The sequence below is a fragment of the Diospyros lotus genome, chromosome 1, assembly GCF_014633365.1.
Source record: "Diospyros lotus cultivar Yz01 chromosome 1, ASM1463336v1, whole genome shotgun sequence".
NCBI lineage: Eukaryota > Viridiplantae > Streptophyta > Magnoliopsida > Ericales > Ebenaceae > Diospyros > Diospyros lotus.
Genome location: NC_068338.1, coordinates 23,899,900 through 23,914,976, shown reverse-complemented (window position 1 = coordinate 23,914,976; position 15,077 = coordinate 23,899,900). Strand labels below are relative to the sequence as shown.

The 15,077-nt window shown below is 36.3% G+C and overlaps 2 protein-coding genes across 3 annotated transcripts; both read right to left on the bottom strand.

Annotated features, from left to right (window-relative positions):
• Nucleotides 1–1,216: 1,216 nt before the first annotated feature.
• On the bottom strand, nt 1,217–8,050 carry LOC127807390 (phenylacetaldehyde reductase-like). Of its 2 annotated transcripts, none has more exons than XM_052345196.1 (6): nt 7,884–8,050; nt 5,932–6,101; nt 4,981–5,172; nt 3,218–3,380; nt 2,706–2,892; nt 1,217–1,593 (listed from the first exon to the last, which is right to left on the bottom strand). In XM_052345196.1, the coding sequence occupies exons 1-6, from the start codon at nt 7,999–8,001 to the stop codon at nt 1,449–1,451; spliced, it is 975 nt and encodes a 324-aa protein (XP_052201156.1). In that variant the 5' UTR covers nt 8,002–8,050; the 3' UTR covers nt 1,217–1,448. The 2 variants fall into 2 exon arrangements, with proteins under 2 accessions (XP_052201156.1, XP_052201167.1); XM_052345207.1 differs by having other exon boundaries at nt 1,439–1,585.
• A 1,862-nt stretch (nt 8,051–9,912) lies between these two features.
• LOC127807383 (phospholipase A1-Igamma3, chloroplastic) lies at nt 9,913–12,000 on the bottom strand. Its single transcript, XM_052345184.1, has 2 exons — nt 11,505–12,000; nt 9,913–11,419 (listed from the first exon to the last, which is right to left on the bottom strand). The coding sequence occupies exons 1-2, from the start codon at nt 11,955–11,957 to the stop codon at nt 10,343–10,345; spliced, it is 1,530 nt and encodes a 509-aa protein (XP_052201144.1). The 5' UTR covers nt 11,958–12,000; the 3' UTR covers nt 9,913–10,342.
• Between the last annotated feature and the right edge of the window lie 3,077 nt (nt 12,001–15,077).

The window sequence follows — 15,077 nt, the reverse complement described above, 5'->3', positions numbered from 1 at the left end:
GTTCATATGCCTCTCCTCCTATCACTTTCACATCAAAATGAAACGACGCCGCAATTCCCTCCAAATTTGACTCGATATATTATTTCCTAACACATTCAATAAATTTTTAATAGATTTTATGCCATGAAATAATTTCCCATCTAAAATCAATTCGCCCTACTTGGTAAGTTCTCGAGGACATTATGATTTGGGTATTTATTAATTATTTAAAATTTAATTAATTACACTCTTATTCTTGACATTATAAAATTAATAATTTAATTCAAATATTATAATAAAAAAATTATCTCCTTTAATAATTCACTTGTCATTTATATTATAAATTCTTGAGAAAATTCACTTATTACACGAAATCAAGTCTTCTTTCTAGATAATAAATAAATGACTGTTCAAAATAAGACATATACTTATATTTATATTTTCACAATTGTGTTACATACAATGGAACATTGACACTAACATAAAGTCACACATTTCAAATATTATGCTTTATTTTGTTCCATTAGGACACTTAACAGTAGGGGTGTTCAAAAAAATCAGTGCATCGCAAAAATCGATAAAATCGAACCGAACCGAATCAAACTGAATCGATCAATTTTTTTTTTTTTTGACGGTCGAAAATGGTTTGGATTCTGTCCAAACTGCGCGGTTTGCAGTTTGGACAGTTGGCGGTTCGGATTAAAATCGAACTACCCAAGAAAATAATAAAAAAAATTATTATTATAAACATCTAATAATTGGCAGTCCTATCCTATTTATTTTTTATACTATTTTATTTTTATTTTTTACTCTTATTTATTTACATTTAATTGTCTTTATTTATCAATATTTGTGTCTTTATTTATCATTTTTAAATATATTTTTTAGTAATTTTAAGTAACATTTCAAACCGCGGTAAATCGCACCAAACTAGACCGCAAATGCGGTTTGATTTGGTTGAAAAACTGCACTAATGATTTGGCGTGCTGAAAATAATTCAGACCGATCAAACCACATCGCGAACACCCCTACTTAACAGCAATTTTCAATTTTTTTGTTAAACAATTTTCAATCTTAAAACTCATTTTTTTGGTAGGCAACGTTGTATTTGAGACTTGATTTGGAAATCTCAAACTCATTGATACTATCAATTGTCTCAAATTCAAGATCTCAAGCTCACCAATATTATTACTTGGCACCCCAATACGACATGGCATTCCATATAACAAGATGAAGATATCTAAGTCTTTATTCTATTAGATGGGGGATGGGGAGGATGGGCAAGTTTGTACCATTCCATATCTTAAAAAAATTTACAAAAAGGTACAACAGTTACAGCATTAACAGTCAAGTTTAATACAAGGAGGCAATACTTAAAGCCATGCCAGCAAACCATGAGAAGCCATAGCATTATCACCATCTACTCTTCAGAAATCCTCTATATAGGCACAATAGCTAATACAACTGAGTCAGGCAGCAAAAATGCTCTTCTCCTTCAAGCTTTCGACAGTTTCCTTGAGGCTCTGCTCAAAGGGAATGAAGTCGATGCCTAAGCTTCTTGCTTTTTCCTTGGATACCTGGTATGTTGGCATCAATGGTTCGTCATCTGCACACCTGCAGTTTTTTAGTACATATAAGACAATTTTCTTTCTTTTCCTTCTACAGATCCTAGTTTCAAACATAGCATGAAGGAAAGAGATGATTGAGATGCATCTATCATTCAAAAGTTTTGAAGCTGTAGAGATATTCCATCAACCAGAAGCAAAAACTATTATTCCATGTACTTGAGTTTGTGAAAGTTATGCATGTCCCCCCGAGAGAGAGAGATAGAGAGAGAGCTAATGGCAAATAATGAAGGTAATCAAATGATCAGAATAGACACCCCCTAAAAGCAACACAGAACATTTTTAAAGCCACAAAAAAAGCTTTACAAGATATAGCCTGCTCTTGGTATATCTCCCAACAATCAAGATGAAGAAAAGAGTTTTAATTTTAAGAACCCTAAACATGTGTTTAGAACTAGGATTTGTGGAGGATAAGGTAACACAAAGAAAAACGAATGTTCTCAAGTACATGAAAAATTTGCATATGCATAAATTATGCCATTTGCTTTACTTTTCCTTCTGTCAAAACATACTTCCTCTGAAAGGACATGTCTACTGAGATGAAGTAGTTATAACAAGAGGAGAGTAAAAGTGCTGATACAGCATACTGAATAAATCAAAATAAGATAACTAAGAACAGAAAAAAAGAAGAAGATGTTTACTTTGAAGACAAATAGGAATGAAGTCATGGTTGACATCACAAAAATAAGAAACCTACTGAAAAAAAGGAGCAAGAATGAGAGATCCCTGATAACAACAAAAGATTTTATAACAGGATAACTTCCCCCTCAGAACTCCACCATGTCTACTGTTGTATTTGTCTGGAAGTGTAAATTGCTAGCATAGCCAACAATGAAAAAGAATCAAGAGAAAACAATTGAAAAGACTAGTAGATGCAGATGGAATTGCCATAAAAATGACAGAACAAGCAGGGAAAATTAGTAATCAATTCATATGATATTAATGAAGCTGTGATATACATATATATATTTTTTAATAGGCCAAAACATGAAGAACATAGGTTACAGTTTTGGAAGTTGATTCACAGGAGTTCCAATTTCAAAGGCAACTACTACTTGCAAAAATAACATTTAGAATCAAAACAGAACAACAGTCACCTACTTTTCTGGAAGTCGTAAAGACGGATAAAGCTTGCCTAGCATTTTCACAACTTCAGAGAGGTGCACAACCCTTTCAACCAAACAATATCTTCCATTGGCTGAAGGAAGCTCAAATGCTTGAATGTGTGCATTTGCAACATCTTTAACATTAACCCAGGCAAAGGAAACATTTATATATGTTTGTGAACCTGCAAATAGGGAAGCAAATAAAATAAGGTATCTTCTTTCTAATAGGAATTCCAAATAACTAGATATCAACTATCTTCATCTAATTGAACTTCCCAAGTCTTATGGTAATCTCTAAGAGAGAGAAAGGGAGGGAGGGAGGGGGACAGAGAGCAGCTTGAAATATTTGACTCAACTATAATGGTTCCTTATCAAGCATATATATTTAAAAATGAAGCAAAAATCTCATGGAGAACCTGAAGATTAGGAAGAAGAAGGTTGACAAATCTCTAACATAAGACAACACAAGATATCCATCAGGAATATCCCTATATAAGGAATACATACCATTTATTAAGTTCAAAATATGGGCTGCACTTGCGTTAACTGTTGGCTGTAACAGAGGACCAATAACCATTCCTGGGTTTATTGAAACCATGTCAATGCCCTTATCATTTGCAAACTTCCAGGAAGCATTCTCTGCTAGAATCTTGGAGAGCTGATACCATAGCTGGTACAAATATCGAGAAAGGATCATGATGGATGGTGCAAAACATGAGCAACTATACAAGCATGTCAACAAGGAAAAGTTACTCCTTTTCTCCTTCCCCCAAAATAAGTTCAGGTGAAAGATGCTGATAGGGTATAGTTCAAGTTTCCCTTCAATAATAATGAGGTAAACTAATATTATCAATGAGTATGATATCAATACGTGTGTGTGTGTGGAGAGAGAGAGAGAGAGAGAGAGACTGCAGAATTTCTTGAACGTATGGGTCAGAACCCCATGGCCAGCCATGCTATGTTTGTATATTATGAATGCTCTCAAAGGAAAAAATGAAATATGTAGTCCAATCCAAGTGCAAGAAGGGATCTTTTGGTTTTCCCAGTACCAAGTTACTACTAGTTCTTTCATTTTTCACATCAGGCCATTGATGAATCAGATAGTATATATCAATCAACTCCATAAATGATAATAGTTGTGTTTTTAGAATTCAAACAATGCCATTTTCTTTTAATTATGCACCCAACCACATTAACAGAATTTAAAATTATCAATTACTAGTTTCTGTATACCAAGTTCATCCAAATCATCTACCATAAGTCATTTACATGTTCTGTTTGTTAAGTACATTGATAGCCTTGAGAGTAAATATTTTCCACTTGTTTCACAAATGGAAAAGAGGATTACTATCTTCAAAATATCGCAGTTGATGGTTATTGCTCTTCTACTATCGCATTACCTAAAGGGCATTTGCATGCTTTGACTGGAGAATGAAACACATTCTACGACAAGGTAGTTTTATTTTTTAATTTGTTTTAGATTTTATTTTTGGTTGCAAAAAGTGGACAATATATGCATAAATCCACCAACTAATAAATTGTTCAAGCTTGGGCAAATGTTGCACAGCCAAACTTGAAAACCCTTGCAATTCATTGAATATTAAAGCAAGACAAGTAACATCCCTATTATGCTCAAAATTAGTTCGATCTCAACTGTGATCTTTTTCACTCTCTCTTTCTTCTCTTTTTTTCTATTTTTAGGAGGAAAAACAAGAGAAATCTGAACTAAGAGAAGCAAAAATTATTGCAATGATGAAATACTTCCAGGTTCTCTATGTCTGAAGCTTTTAGAGTTTAGACAAACATGAAAACATCAAAATGCTTCTCAATTCATAGAGAGATATGACTCTACTTTGTTTTTCTATGCAAAGAGAATCTTTTTTTCCTTTCTGCAGTTCCTCATCTAACTTGTATCAGCCAACACCTCAAGAAGGAAGATGATAATAAAATGCCATTATGTTTTCTGTTTAGTTCCTTTTCTTGGTGAAAAGTACATTGTATATATGACCATGTCAATTAAAACTAAGTTTTTTTAACTGTCAACTCATTTAAGGTCTATACACAACATTATACTTATTCAAAAGTTTGACAATTTCCAAAATAAAATAAAAGAAGATGAGAAAAATGAAAAGCTCATCACCCTCCCCCCTCCCCTTTGTTTGATCAGAAATGATCAGGAAGCTGGTGAACTGAGTTTTATTGCAAAGCTTGAATATGAATTTAAAGCTAAATAGAAAACAAAGATGATCGATAGTAGCAATACTACATACCTTATTTTCTTTGCAAAACTCTGGATCTGAAAACCAGGTCTCATCAACTATCACATCAGGAGTTCGAGGCCTACTATTGTACGCAACTGAAGACATAGAGGACGTCAAAACCACTCTTTTGACAGTTGAGGTTTTGGCACATGATCCAAGAAGATTAAGTGTTCCCTTTAATGCTGGATCAATCAAATCTGCCTGAAATCACAAGACATGGTATGGATTCAGTTGCAAAGAACAATGATAGCATATTGGCATGCCTCACAATAAAGGAAATGACAGAGTTCTTTCAAATCATACAAATAAATAGACAAAAGAATACTACCAATGCTACATTAAAATGTAATTAACAAGGATCTTTAGATCATACAATTGAGATCTTTTCATGGGTCACCAGGACTGTAGGGCCAGTCCGCTTGCAAAAGATATTTTCAATAGGTATATTAATATGTTCTATGGGAAACAGACAAATCATTTTGGTCATTTGACCAAAGATACTGTACTTTACCTCAAAAGAGAATTATCAGGGAAAGAAAAAAGGTAAAGGAAGAAAGTTGGAAAGAAATTTAATAAAAGAAAGAAGAGGAAAAGAGAAACATACATTAGATTCAACACGGGGATCAAACTGTAGTTTTAATGTGTTGTCTTTCTTTTTAGCTTAGAATTGGAAACATTTCGGAAACCACAAGAGTTATGGTAAAGGAATTGGAAAAGTATAACAATGTTTGAAAACAGAAACAGATATTTGTAGCAATATATATATATATATATCAGATGAATAATTGAAATTTAATTTTTTTAAGGTATATACATCTTTTTACATAAAGGTTATAATTAAATAATTTGGAAATAAATTCAACCTGAATCCATTGGCAGCCACTCAAGATAAGGGCGGTTTATCACCCAACAACAACCACAAAAGAAAGAAAAGAATAAACAGAGCAATAAGAAATGAACCTGTGGATCTGAGAGTTGGTAAAAGAATGGAGATGCTATATGAAAAACACCTTCACAACCATCAACCACAGAATCGAAGGAACCTTCTTCAAGTAGATCTGCTTTGAACAGGTGAAGTCTCTCCTTAGCTCCATCAAGTGCAAGTAAGTGGTTTTCTTTCTTCAGATTACCTGCAACATGTGATTGGCATTAGGTAAAAGTGAAAAACTCATTACTTGTAGCCACAATCCCTAAAAAGGTCCCTGTTGTCTAAGCAGACAATAGAAGTTTTGACCAGAGAGGTTAAAAAGAACTTGCCAGAAATGAGTATCATCATCCAATCATGGTGGTCTAAGAAGAATCGAAACTTCTAGGAGAAAGATGTATACATTTCCACTCATTGGACACTCAGAGCCTGTTAGACAATATTCAGACATTTCTTATTTAGTTCTTTTAATTTATGGACAGTTAGATGACCCACCCACATATTTATCACACATTGAAATACTTTACACAATATGAAAACAAGAGGTGCCTTTGGTTAAAAGCAAAACGGTGTGAAATTATACCTAGTAATCTGTCCTCTTAAAGTCTATATTTATTATTTCCAATTTGTTTAGGCATATATGTTTTAAAATGAATGTTCCAAATCTATGTTCATTTTTTTTTCCAACATGTAAAATGTGAAAAATAACGTAACTATTTTGAGATGTGAAATATAAATATATTTCTAGCATAGAAAGTGATATATTGTCATGTTTACATCCCAATCTTTTGAATATTATCACATCAACTCATAATAGTCAGGTGTGTATTCCATCACCAACACATAAAGGTCACTTAATTTTCACGTTGCCTCTTGAAAATGTCTAAGTAACATTGTAATGCCCTGGCCTGGACCTAGGGCATCCCTTGTTCAAAGTGTATCTGCGACCACACATGCCCATACGGTCGACCTAAGACACAAGTCCTGAGTTTCCTTTTCTCAAGCCCTGTGTCAGTGCTTAGCAGGTTATGGGTTAACCCTTGGTTTGGGAATTAGGGACTCCATGTGGTTCATCTTGGTGCTCTTCACTCAAGAGTGCGCATTCCTAATCCAGTCCATGTCTTAACCAAGCTTCCCTTGCCTTACTTTCCTTAGTTTTAGGCCATTGCATCCACAACTGACCTAGACAGGTGACTTTTCCTTGAACAGCCAAGCTCGCTTACATTCTATTACTGACAATCAATGACGGTTGACTGTTCCCCTCAACAGTGGATCCTTCAGTGACAGTCAATCTCTCAGCCACTTTTCCTTCTTCTCAATCAGGGTCTTAGCTCCTTGATTTGGACAGTTGATCCACAGTCGACTATACTATTATTCAGCCGATCCTCTAGACTCTTTGTTCACCCACAGATGACATTTTCCCTCCTCAATGAACCTTTCAGGCTTGCTGATGTCTCACAAGTGAGCTAGCAATCGACTGTCACCTGTTTCCTTCACTCAAAGGATCCTTCAGTTGACTTTAAGTTGTACAACACAATTAGTAGCAAAATCTCTAGTTTATGCCTTTCAACAACATGATCTCCATACAGTGTAGCAGACAATAGATTAGAAAAGTGTTTTTTTTACTAACTAAACAGCCCTTCACATCTCCGCTGCCTTTCAACATCATCCATTGCGCTGATTTTGAAGAGTCAAAAAAAAAAAAATATTCCCAACACCCACAACTCTAATTGTGCTATCTGTGCCCTAAGCTTCTACCCCAATTTCAAAAACAAAAAAGAAAAAAGTCCGCTTTTGCCTTCCAAATCAGAACAGATAAGCAGATGATTATGTAGCCAGAAAGCTAAAATCTCCCGCACCAAGCAGTAGGTAAATTGAAGTGAAAGAATGCATGGTTGGCACTACGGAAATCAAATATTAGAAAAGAGTATGAATTGCATAAATGGCGACACGCGACAGAATCAGAGGAAGGGGAGACAGAGCTGACCCAGATCACGAAGAGTGCCTCTGACTGTATAGCCACGCTGGAGCAAGAATTTGACGACCCACGAAGCGATGTAGCCGTTCGCTCCCGTCACGCACACCGTCTTCCCAATTCCACTCATTCTCTCTCTCCCTCCCTCCTGTTCTGTTCTTGCTTCGGAAATGCAAGGATTTCCATTTCCTTTTTATATGAAAAACAAGAAAAAGGATTAGTTAATGTATGGGTTAGTTAATGTATGGGATGGCTAAAATTATCAAATGTCAAAAATATCCTCATATCGAAAACACCGCACGCACATTTAAATATAGATGAAATCCGTCAAAGTTGAAGTTTGTTCAGCAAATTTCTTCACAGATGAAATCCGCCCAACATGGGCAGTGCATCAACCTTTTTCGGACACCGTAGCACGACTCCAAGAAAAATGAGTAATTACGACAAACATCGTACTTTCTCAATCTCAACACGAATAAACAAACAAAGCACAAACGAAATATCATTATCTCTGTTATCGTTTAACCTCCCCAAATTACAAAATTATACATCCATTCTAATCTAGGCTTACCAGTTGGGTTACAACCCAACCCCCATTTATGGGTTATGCATAAATAGCATTACCAAGTATACAAATCACTAATCAGCAAACATATTAGTATATTAAATAATTATTTTAAATAAAAAAATATTATTTATATTTCTTGAACTATACTTTACACAATACAATTAAAATGACAAAAATACCCTTTACCCAAGACATTGAGGTACGAGAGATATTTTAATCATTTACATGTATGTATATATATAGTTCGGAGTATAACTCTTGATGTATAAATAGTATGATCATTTTAAGCAAAATTGGAAAAAGAATTATAATAGCCATATATCTTATTAGGGTAAATTGACATTCTTAAAATTTTAGTCATCTATCTATCTCAAACACCCTCTAAATTATAGAATTTGCTTAATCAATTTTTAAAATTAATGGAGACATCCTTGAAGCAACTAAGCTTTAAGGTTATGTTTTACTAAATGCTAATCTTTTAAAACTTATAAAAAGTATTATACTTCTTTGTTTTCCTAAACCCCAATAGCCACGAATGAACTAATCGAAAAATCATGAATTGAAATCATGTGAAGAAGCTATTCGAAATAACTTTAAAAGCTTGTAAGGAGAATACCAAATTATCATAAAAAATTGTTATACTTTGTGAGAGTATTACGCGAGACGCTAATGCAATAAAAGTAGCGATCAAAGTTCTTTGACACAATGGAAATGGGGAAAGGGAGAAATGAAAGATGTTACTTGCTAACTAATTACTTATTTTAAAAGTTAAAGTTGTTTTTAAGTAAAATGATGATTTCTTAGTTTTTATAAAAATATAACTTTTAATAGCATTCGCAATTATTAAAAGACAATTTACTTTATTATTAGCATTTCTCTTTCCCTCCTAAATAGTAATGCTACATTTCATATATACTAGCTATTTTATAAAACTAGCGTTGCTTTAGACAATTTACATATCCACAATACAATAATAAAATAGGAGAATCACTAATAAGTGCCCTAAAGGTGTTTTCTAGTTCAAAATAATTGTATTGGTGGATAAAATATTTTAGAATATAATACATTTATCACTTTAAGTGTTTTGAAGTTAAAAATAAAAGTACAATAAATGCACAATGCTTGAAAATAGGGTGCATTTATTGCACTTAATATAACCTATAAATATTAATCAAATATTTATCACTTAATTTTAATATTAATAAATACAGTACCCTACTTAATTAACAAATACTTATTATATTTTTTTTTATGACCCAGGTGTTAGAACTTCGCCCGTTTAGTTTTGGAGGAGACTGGTTTTTCCCCGTAGTTCAACCTTCGAGTCAATTGGATGCAGTTACAAAATTATACACTCTCAAGCGGATATGTGATCAGTTTCCAACAAATACTTATTATTTTTGTTAACATATGTAACATGATAAAATATAACATAATAGTGACGACACAACGTGATATTGAAACTATTCAATATTAAACAGACTTAAAAAATTCAGGACTCTACAAGCAGAGATGGTTTCTACTCTTTCTAATTATGGATATATATCACTCTTGATGACAAATGATACAAAAAAGTTGTAAAGTTATATATATATAATCACCATGTTTAATTTATACTTTTCCTTTATTAATACAGAGTTGCATTGTTAATTGTTAGAAACTACAACGGTGGTTGGTGTGAGACGAGGCAGCAAGGCGATGCAGCATTGGCCAGCGTGACGCGAGGCAAAGGAGAAGGCGGCATCGGTCGGCGTGAGGCAAGGCGAAGGGGAAAGAGAAGAGAGAGGAGGCGGGCATGAAAGGAAAGTGGAAGCATTTTCCTTGGATGATGGCAGTTATGTTATTTTGACCCCTTTGATCATCTCATGCGTCAATAAGGCTCGAGCAAAGTAGATCTTTTGTATTATGTAGTGTGCCTAGAAGAGTAGGCAAATTTAAGCACTTTCTCGAGGTGGTGAGCAGTATCAGGAGGATGAGCCTCCATTCTCGGCCTTTCCGGGAAAATCCACCGGCCATCACTTGTCCTCACCATCCCTTTGTTTTCATCCTGCCGCCAGTAGGGAGGCACCCCATAATCACTCCTCAAGAAGTCACAGCTCTTGTTCACTAGCGCAAGGTCCCGTCCGGTGGCCTGCCGGAACTGGCGGCCGACGCCGTGGTACCCGTCGACGAGGTGCAAGTGAGCCTCGAGGTTGTGAGCGCAACCCAGATCATTTGTGGGTTTCAAAAATGGTGAATGCGTGTGATTCAGAGAAAGCTCCACGCCAACATGAGCATAGCTCCATGGAAATGAAAGAGTCTCTTCAATGTACTTTTGGTATTGAAACTTCTCATTGGCGAAGATTCCTGGAACTGTTGGGACCTTGTCGTGGACATTGATGACTCTTAAGACCTTAACTCCGAGCTCGTCACATCGTTCCTTGAACTTTAGATTGCCAACTCGAGGACCCGAGAAGGAGAACACCGTAATGGGAATTTTAGCGACAGAATGTTCGTCGTCAGATTCGTAAATGTTCAACTTCATTTCAGCTATGTCATAGGCGCTTAGTATGGCCAGGGCTGCGCCAAGACTATGGCCTGTGATTGTGATGCTGAGCTCTTCACCTTTGTAGAGCTCTGTAAGCCGCTTGATCTCGGACAGAACCTGTTCACGGGCGGAGAAGGAACAAAAATTACACGACTTTTCCTTCTGGGTGTAGAGATCGTAGAACCCTGCCTCGATTTTGATGGAAGCGTCTTGTCGGAAATGGGCTGGGCACAATATGTCTTTTAGGTCATGGATCCATTCGAGGTATGTCACCGTGCCCCGCCATGCGATTAGGATGTCACGGCGGCCCAGCCGCCGGATCTCGTCTTCGTCGGTGGCGACGGCCACGTAGCCCATCCAGTTTGCATGCTGGCTCCAAATGCTACTCAGCTTGGACTTGTGGAAGAAGTTGGGGAGGTTGATGCTTGAAGTTGCATACAGATATCTGCTCACCTACGTACGAGAGAAGAAACGCGGGATTCAACACAATGAATAAAGGATAAACACCAAGCCTAAAACATAATAGAGTTGAACGCACCAGGTAGCCTCGATCCGCCATGTCAAGCTTGTGGAAGAAATGGGCGGCCAAGTACTTGCAGGTGCCGCAGTACTTGGAGTGGGTATCGAAGTCGAAGGAATCGTAGCAGGCCTGGGCAAACTCGCCGTACCGGATGATCTCTCGCCGGAGATGAGAGTTCATGGGATCGAGAAGGCCGTGCCAGTCGTTGCAGCCATGGATTTCTCTCCAAACCTGATGAAGCGGCCGCTCATCTTCCATGGTTTCTTCTTCCATTTCTGGAGTTGGAGTAGGAGTTGGAATTGCAGGGGCGATGGACGAGCATCTTAGGGCTGCTGCATGGTTGGGTGAAATCATGTGTTTGTATGAAAAGTGGAGATTTAGGGTTCTTTTGAGGCCAATTAATCTTGGGGAGAAAACAACCTGAGGTGGAGAAGACTTTCGACTGTTGAGGGGTAGTTGCAGAGAAGCCATGATCAAGACCGAGCTTCAGTTTCCTTCTTAGAAATGTCACTGCTTTCTTTCTTATATAATTTTCACCAACATTTCTCCATATATAATATTTTTCACTAAAGGTTCACAAAAGTTTTGGGTAAACTGAACTTTATATGAGTTTTTAATCTTAAACTGAGTATTTAAATTTTTTTAATGATAATATGTGTCTACCTTTATTTAGTTTAACTCAATAGTATATTCAATTCCAATATTCAGACTAGATATCAATGGGCATTCCAATATGGCTAGCAGCAGTGGGGAGGTGATAGAGGTTGCAGTGTGACCCATTAAAGCCCCAAGAGTGGTTGTCCCTTTCTCGTGCCTTTCTTGTTCCCACTTTGCTCCAATTCCCCATGATGGGAATGTGCCATATAAATTAAGGACCCCATGATGGGAAATGTGTGCAGGAAATCTTGTTAGTATCGAACATGTACATTTGCCCCCTAGCTAGCCAGTCATGCTTTAAACATTTAGCCCCTTCCTTACCTCTAAGTCAACAAAATAGTTATGGATCATCATAGAGCCTTTGCTTGCTACGCTAATGTTTGTGCTGTCTCCATTAATGCTTACCCGAACCCAAATTCTCGAAGAAAAGGATCACTACGTGTTGAAGAACAAACTAAACCAAGGACCTTGTCCGGGACAAGGTTCCATGACTTTGTCTCGGACTTCTCGGCCGCCGGCACCTATCCGGGCTTCTCAAGCCTCAGGCAGCTTGTCCTGGACAAGTCCTGTGCAACAAAACGTCCCGGGCAGGGCCTTTCTCTTCATTAGAGATCCACAAAACTTGCAGTAGAAATTAAGCTTCGGTACGCACATTGGTGCGGGATAACATGCCGAGACACAGCTTTCTCAGAAGGCATTTAGTATGATAGGCAATTTTGACCTAATCCATACTTAACTCACTAGGTTAAATCATTCTTTGTACATGGCCAAGGACACATGCCTAGCCACCTGTCCTTGTCCCCTCACTTTGGGGTATAAATAGGTGTTAATTCCCCTCATTTAAAGGATGGAATCCTGAAAATTAAATTTGATACACATATTTATTTATCTTAAACTTACTTATTATTTAACCTATTTATTTATCTTTTGACTTATTTCTTTAATATATTTGCTGACTTAAATATGGAAAGGCTTGCATGGGACAAACTCCATGCGTGCCTTCAAATTGCATTTTAATCTTGCAGAGCACTCATTTTTTTTAAAAACTTCTTCTTTCGGACAAAGATCACGACTCCCACGAGAAAGATGTTTCTCTCGCACAAATATTTGATATCTCTGATTTAACAACACTTACTTCCTCAAGATTTTGGAGTTGTTTATTCAAGACCTCAAGCTATAATGCACCTTGTAGCAATTCCTCGGGGATCATCCTCCCTCGTAACATTGATCTTCTCGTGTTACAATCGTGCTCTATCTTCACAAAGTCCAGATTCTTAGAATTATAAATTTTAATTATTGTACTTCAATAACAACTACTACTATAATTATTTACCACTTTATATTATAGTCAATTTTCAAAATATTTTTTAAAAAATAAAATAATATTCAATTTAAAATCAAATTAAACATATGAGAGGCATTCACACATCCCATTGGGATCACACACATTGTGAATGGCATTCATACACGCATGGGGGTCATGCCCTTCATTCACCCATCCCATTCAGTCCCTTCCCAGCATTCACACACTCCATTTGATGCCTATGTGTATGAATGAATACAGGGCAGGCCCTTTGGCCTATGTACTTTATTTCGATTTTCAAACTGAATATCATTGCACTTAAAAAGTATCATGCACATATAGTATACTGCCCAAGGTGAAACTAACTTCCCTTTATAATGCTACCTATGAGCTAAGATTTAAACTTATTAACAAGTTTATTGGTAACAATTGCTTGAGTAATTGTCAGTCATATATAATTATGAATGAGTTTAATTTAGGGTTTTGTTGAATGTCTTAAATGATTGGTAAAAGTTGAAGTGATGATAGGAGGTTATATTTAAAGACACAAGTTTTTTATTTTTATTTTTTTAGATTTTTTTTGTTTTTGTTTATTTCATATATGTTGATGAAGAGCCCTTTTCTCTACCGTCTTCACATTCAGCTAAATTTGTTTGCATTGCTGCTGCAGCCACTGAGAGATTAATGAGACATAAATAAGAATAATGAAATGACTGATGTGTCCCTGTATTGATTTTTGACTCATTTATGAATATAGGGATAAAAGAGTCGTCCACTTTGGTTGGGTGATGACACTGACTTCCTTCCTTCTGGTGTTGCTGTGGTGGGTGGATGTACCATTCCAACCGCACTGCTGAGGCTGCTCTGTGAGTTGCGGGGGAAGTGTGATGATTGTGCCATTCTCAATGATCCACCACTGAGTTGCCTTTAAATTCTCAATGCAACAAATAAGAATATTGCATTGCCTTTTAAGATGGGCAAGGGGCCAGCCCTGGAGCACTTGCTGGCTGGCTTATAGGATGGTCCCAAAAAAGAGAGGTAGCCTGTGGAAAGGAGCAATCACAAATGATGATGATACTCATATCAACCAGCCAGCCCCAACATGTGATTTTGCTGATACATAGCGCGAGAAACCAGCATTTTTAAAGTACAAAACTCCCTATCTTGAAATCATTGAAAAGAAAAAAGTCGTTTTTCCCTTTATTTATTTGCAAAGTCTCTTTTTTATTCTAACTACTCAAAACTTGTAATTTTTCAAACATTAAGACAACTTTATGGTTGCAACCAAGCTCGCCCTCTAATTATCAGGAAAATGAAAAAAAAAATGACTTTAATACCTAGTCCGGAACAATAAGTAGAATTAAAAATGGGAGTACAATTTTGAACTTTGGAGAAACCCCCAAAACCTTCTCTGTTTGGTTACCATAAAAAGTGAATTTGTATAACCAATTTCCTTCACTTTCGTTTCCCTTTGATCAAGTTGAAGATCCAAACAACTGCGATTAGAGATAGGAAAGAATACCCCCAAAGCTTATCTGCAGAAGATGATACTAAAACTATGAGGTTTTCATATCATAGAACCGGCGCATGTTCAGAAGAGGCTTTTATGATGAGTTAGTGCAGGAGAGAGA

Excerpts from the sequence above, each read along its gene's own strand:
- LOC127807390 (XM_052345196.1), bottom strand. The coding sequence starts at position 8,001 with ATGAGTGGAATTGGGAAGACGGTGTGCGTGACGGGAGCGAACGGCTAC. Across the intron at positions 6,102-7,883 it reads AGGCACTCTTCGTGATCTGG|GTAATCTGAAGAAAGAAAAC; the intron begins GTCAGCTCTGTC and ends CACATGTTGCAG. Across the intron at positions 1,594-2,705 it reads TCTTTACGACTTCCAGAAAA|GTGTGCAGATGACGAACCAT; the intron begins GTAGGTGACTGT and ends AAAAAACTGCAG.
- LOC127807383 (XM_052345184.1), bottom strand. The coding sequence starts at position 11,957 with ATGGCTTCTCTGCAACTACCCCTCAACAGTCGAAAGTCTTCTCCACCT. Across the intron at positions 11,420-11,504 it reads TGGCGGATCGAGGCTACCTG|GTGAGCAGATATCTGTATGC; the intron begins GTGCGTTCAACT and ends TCTCGTACGTAG.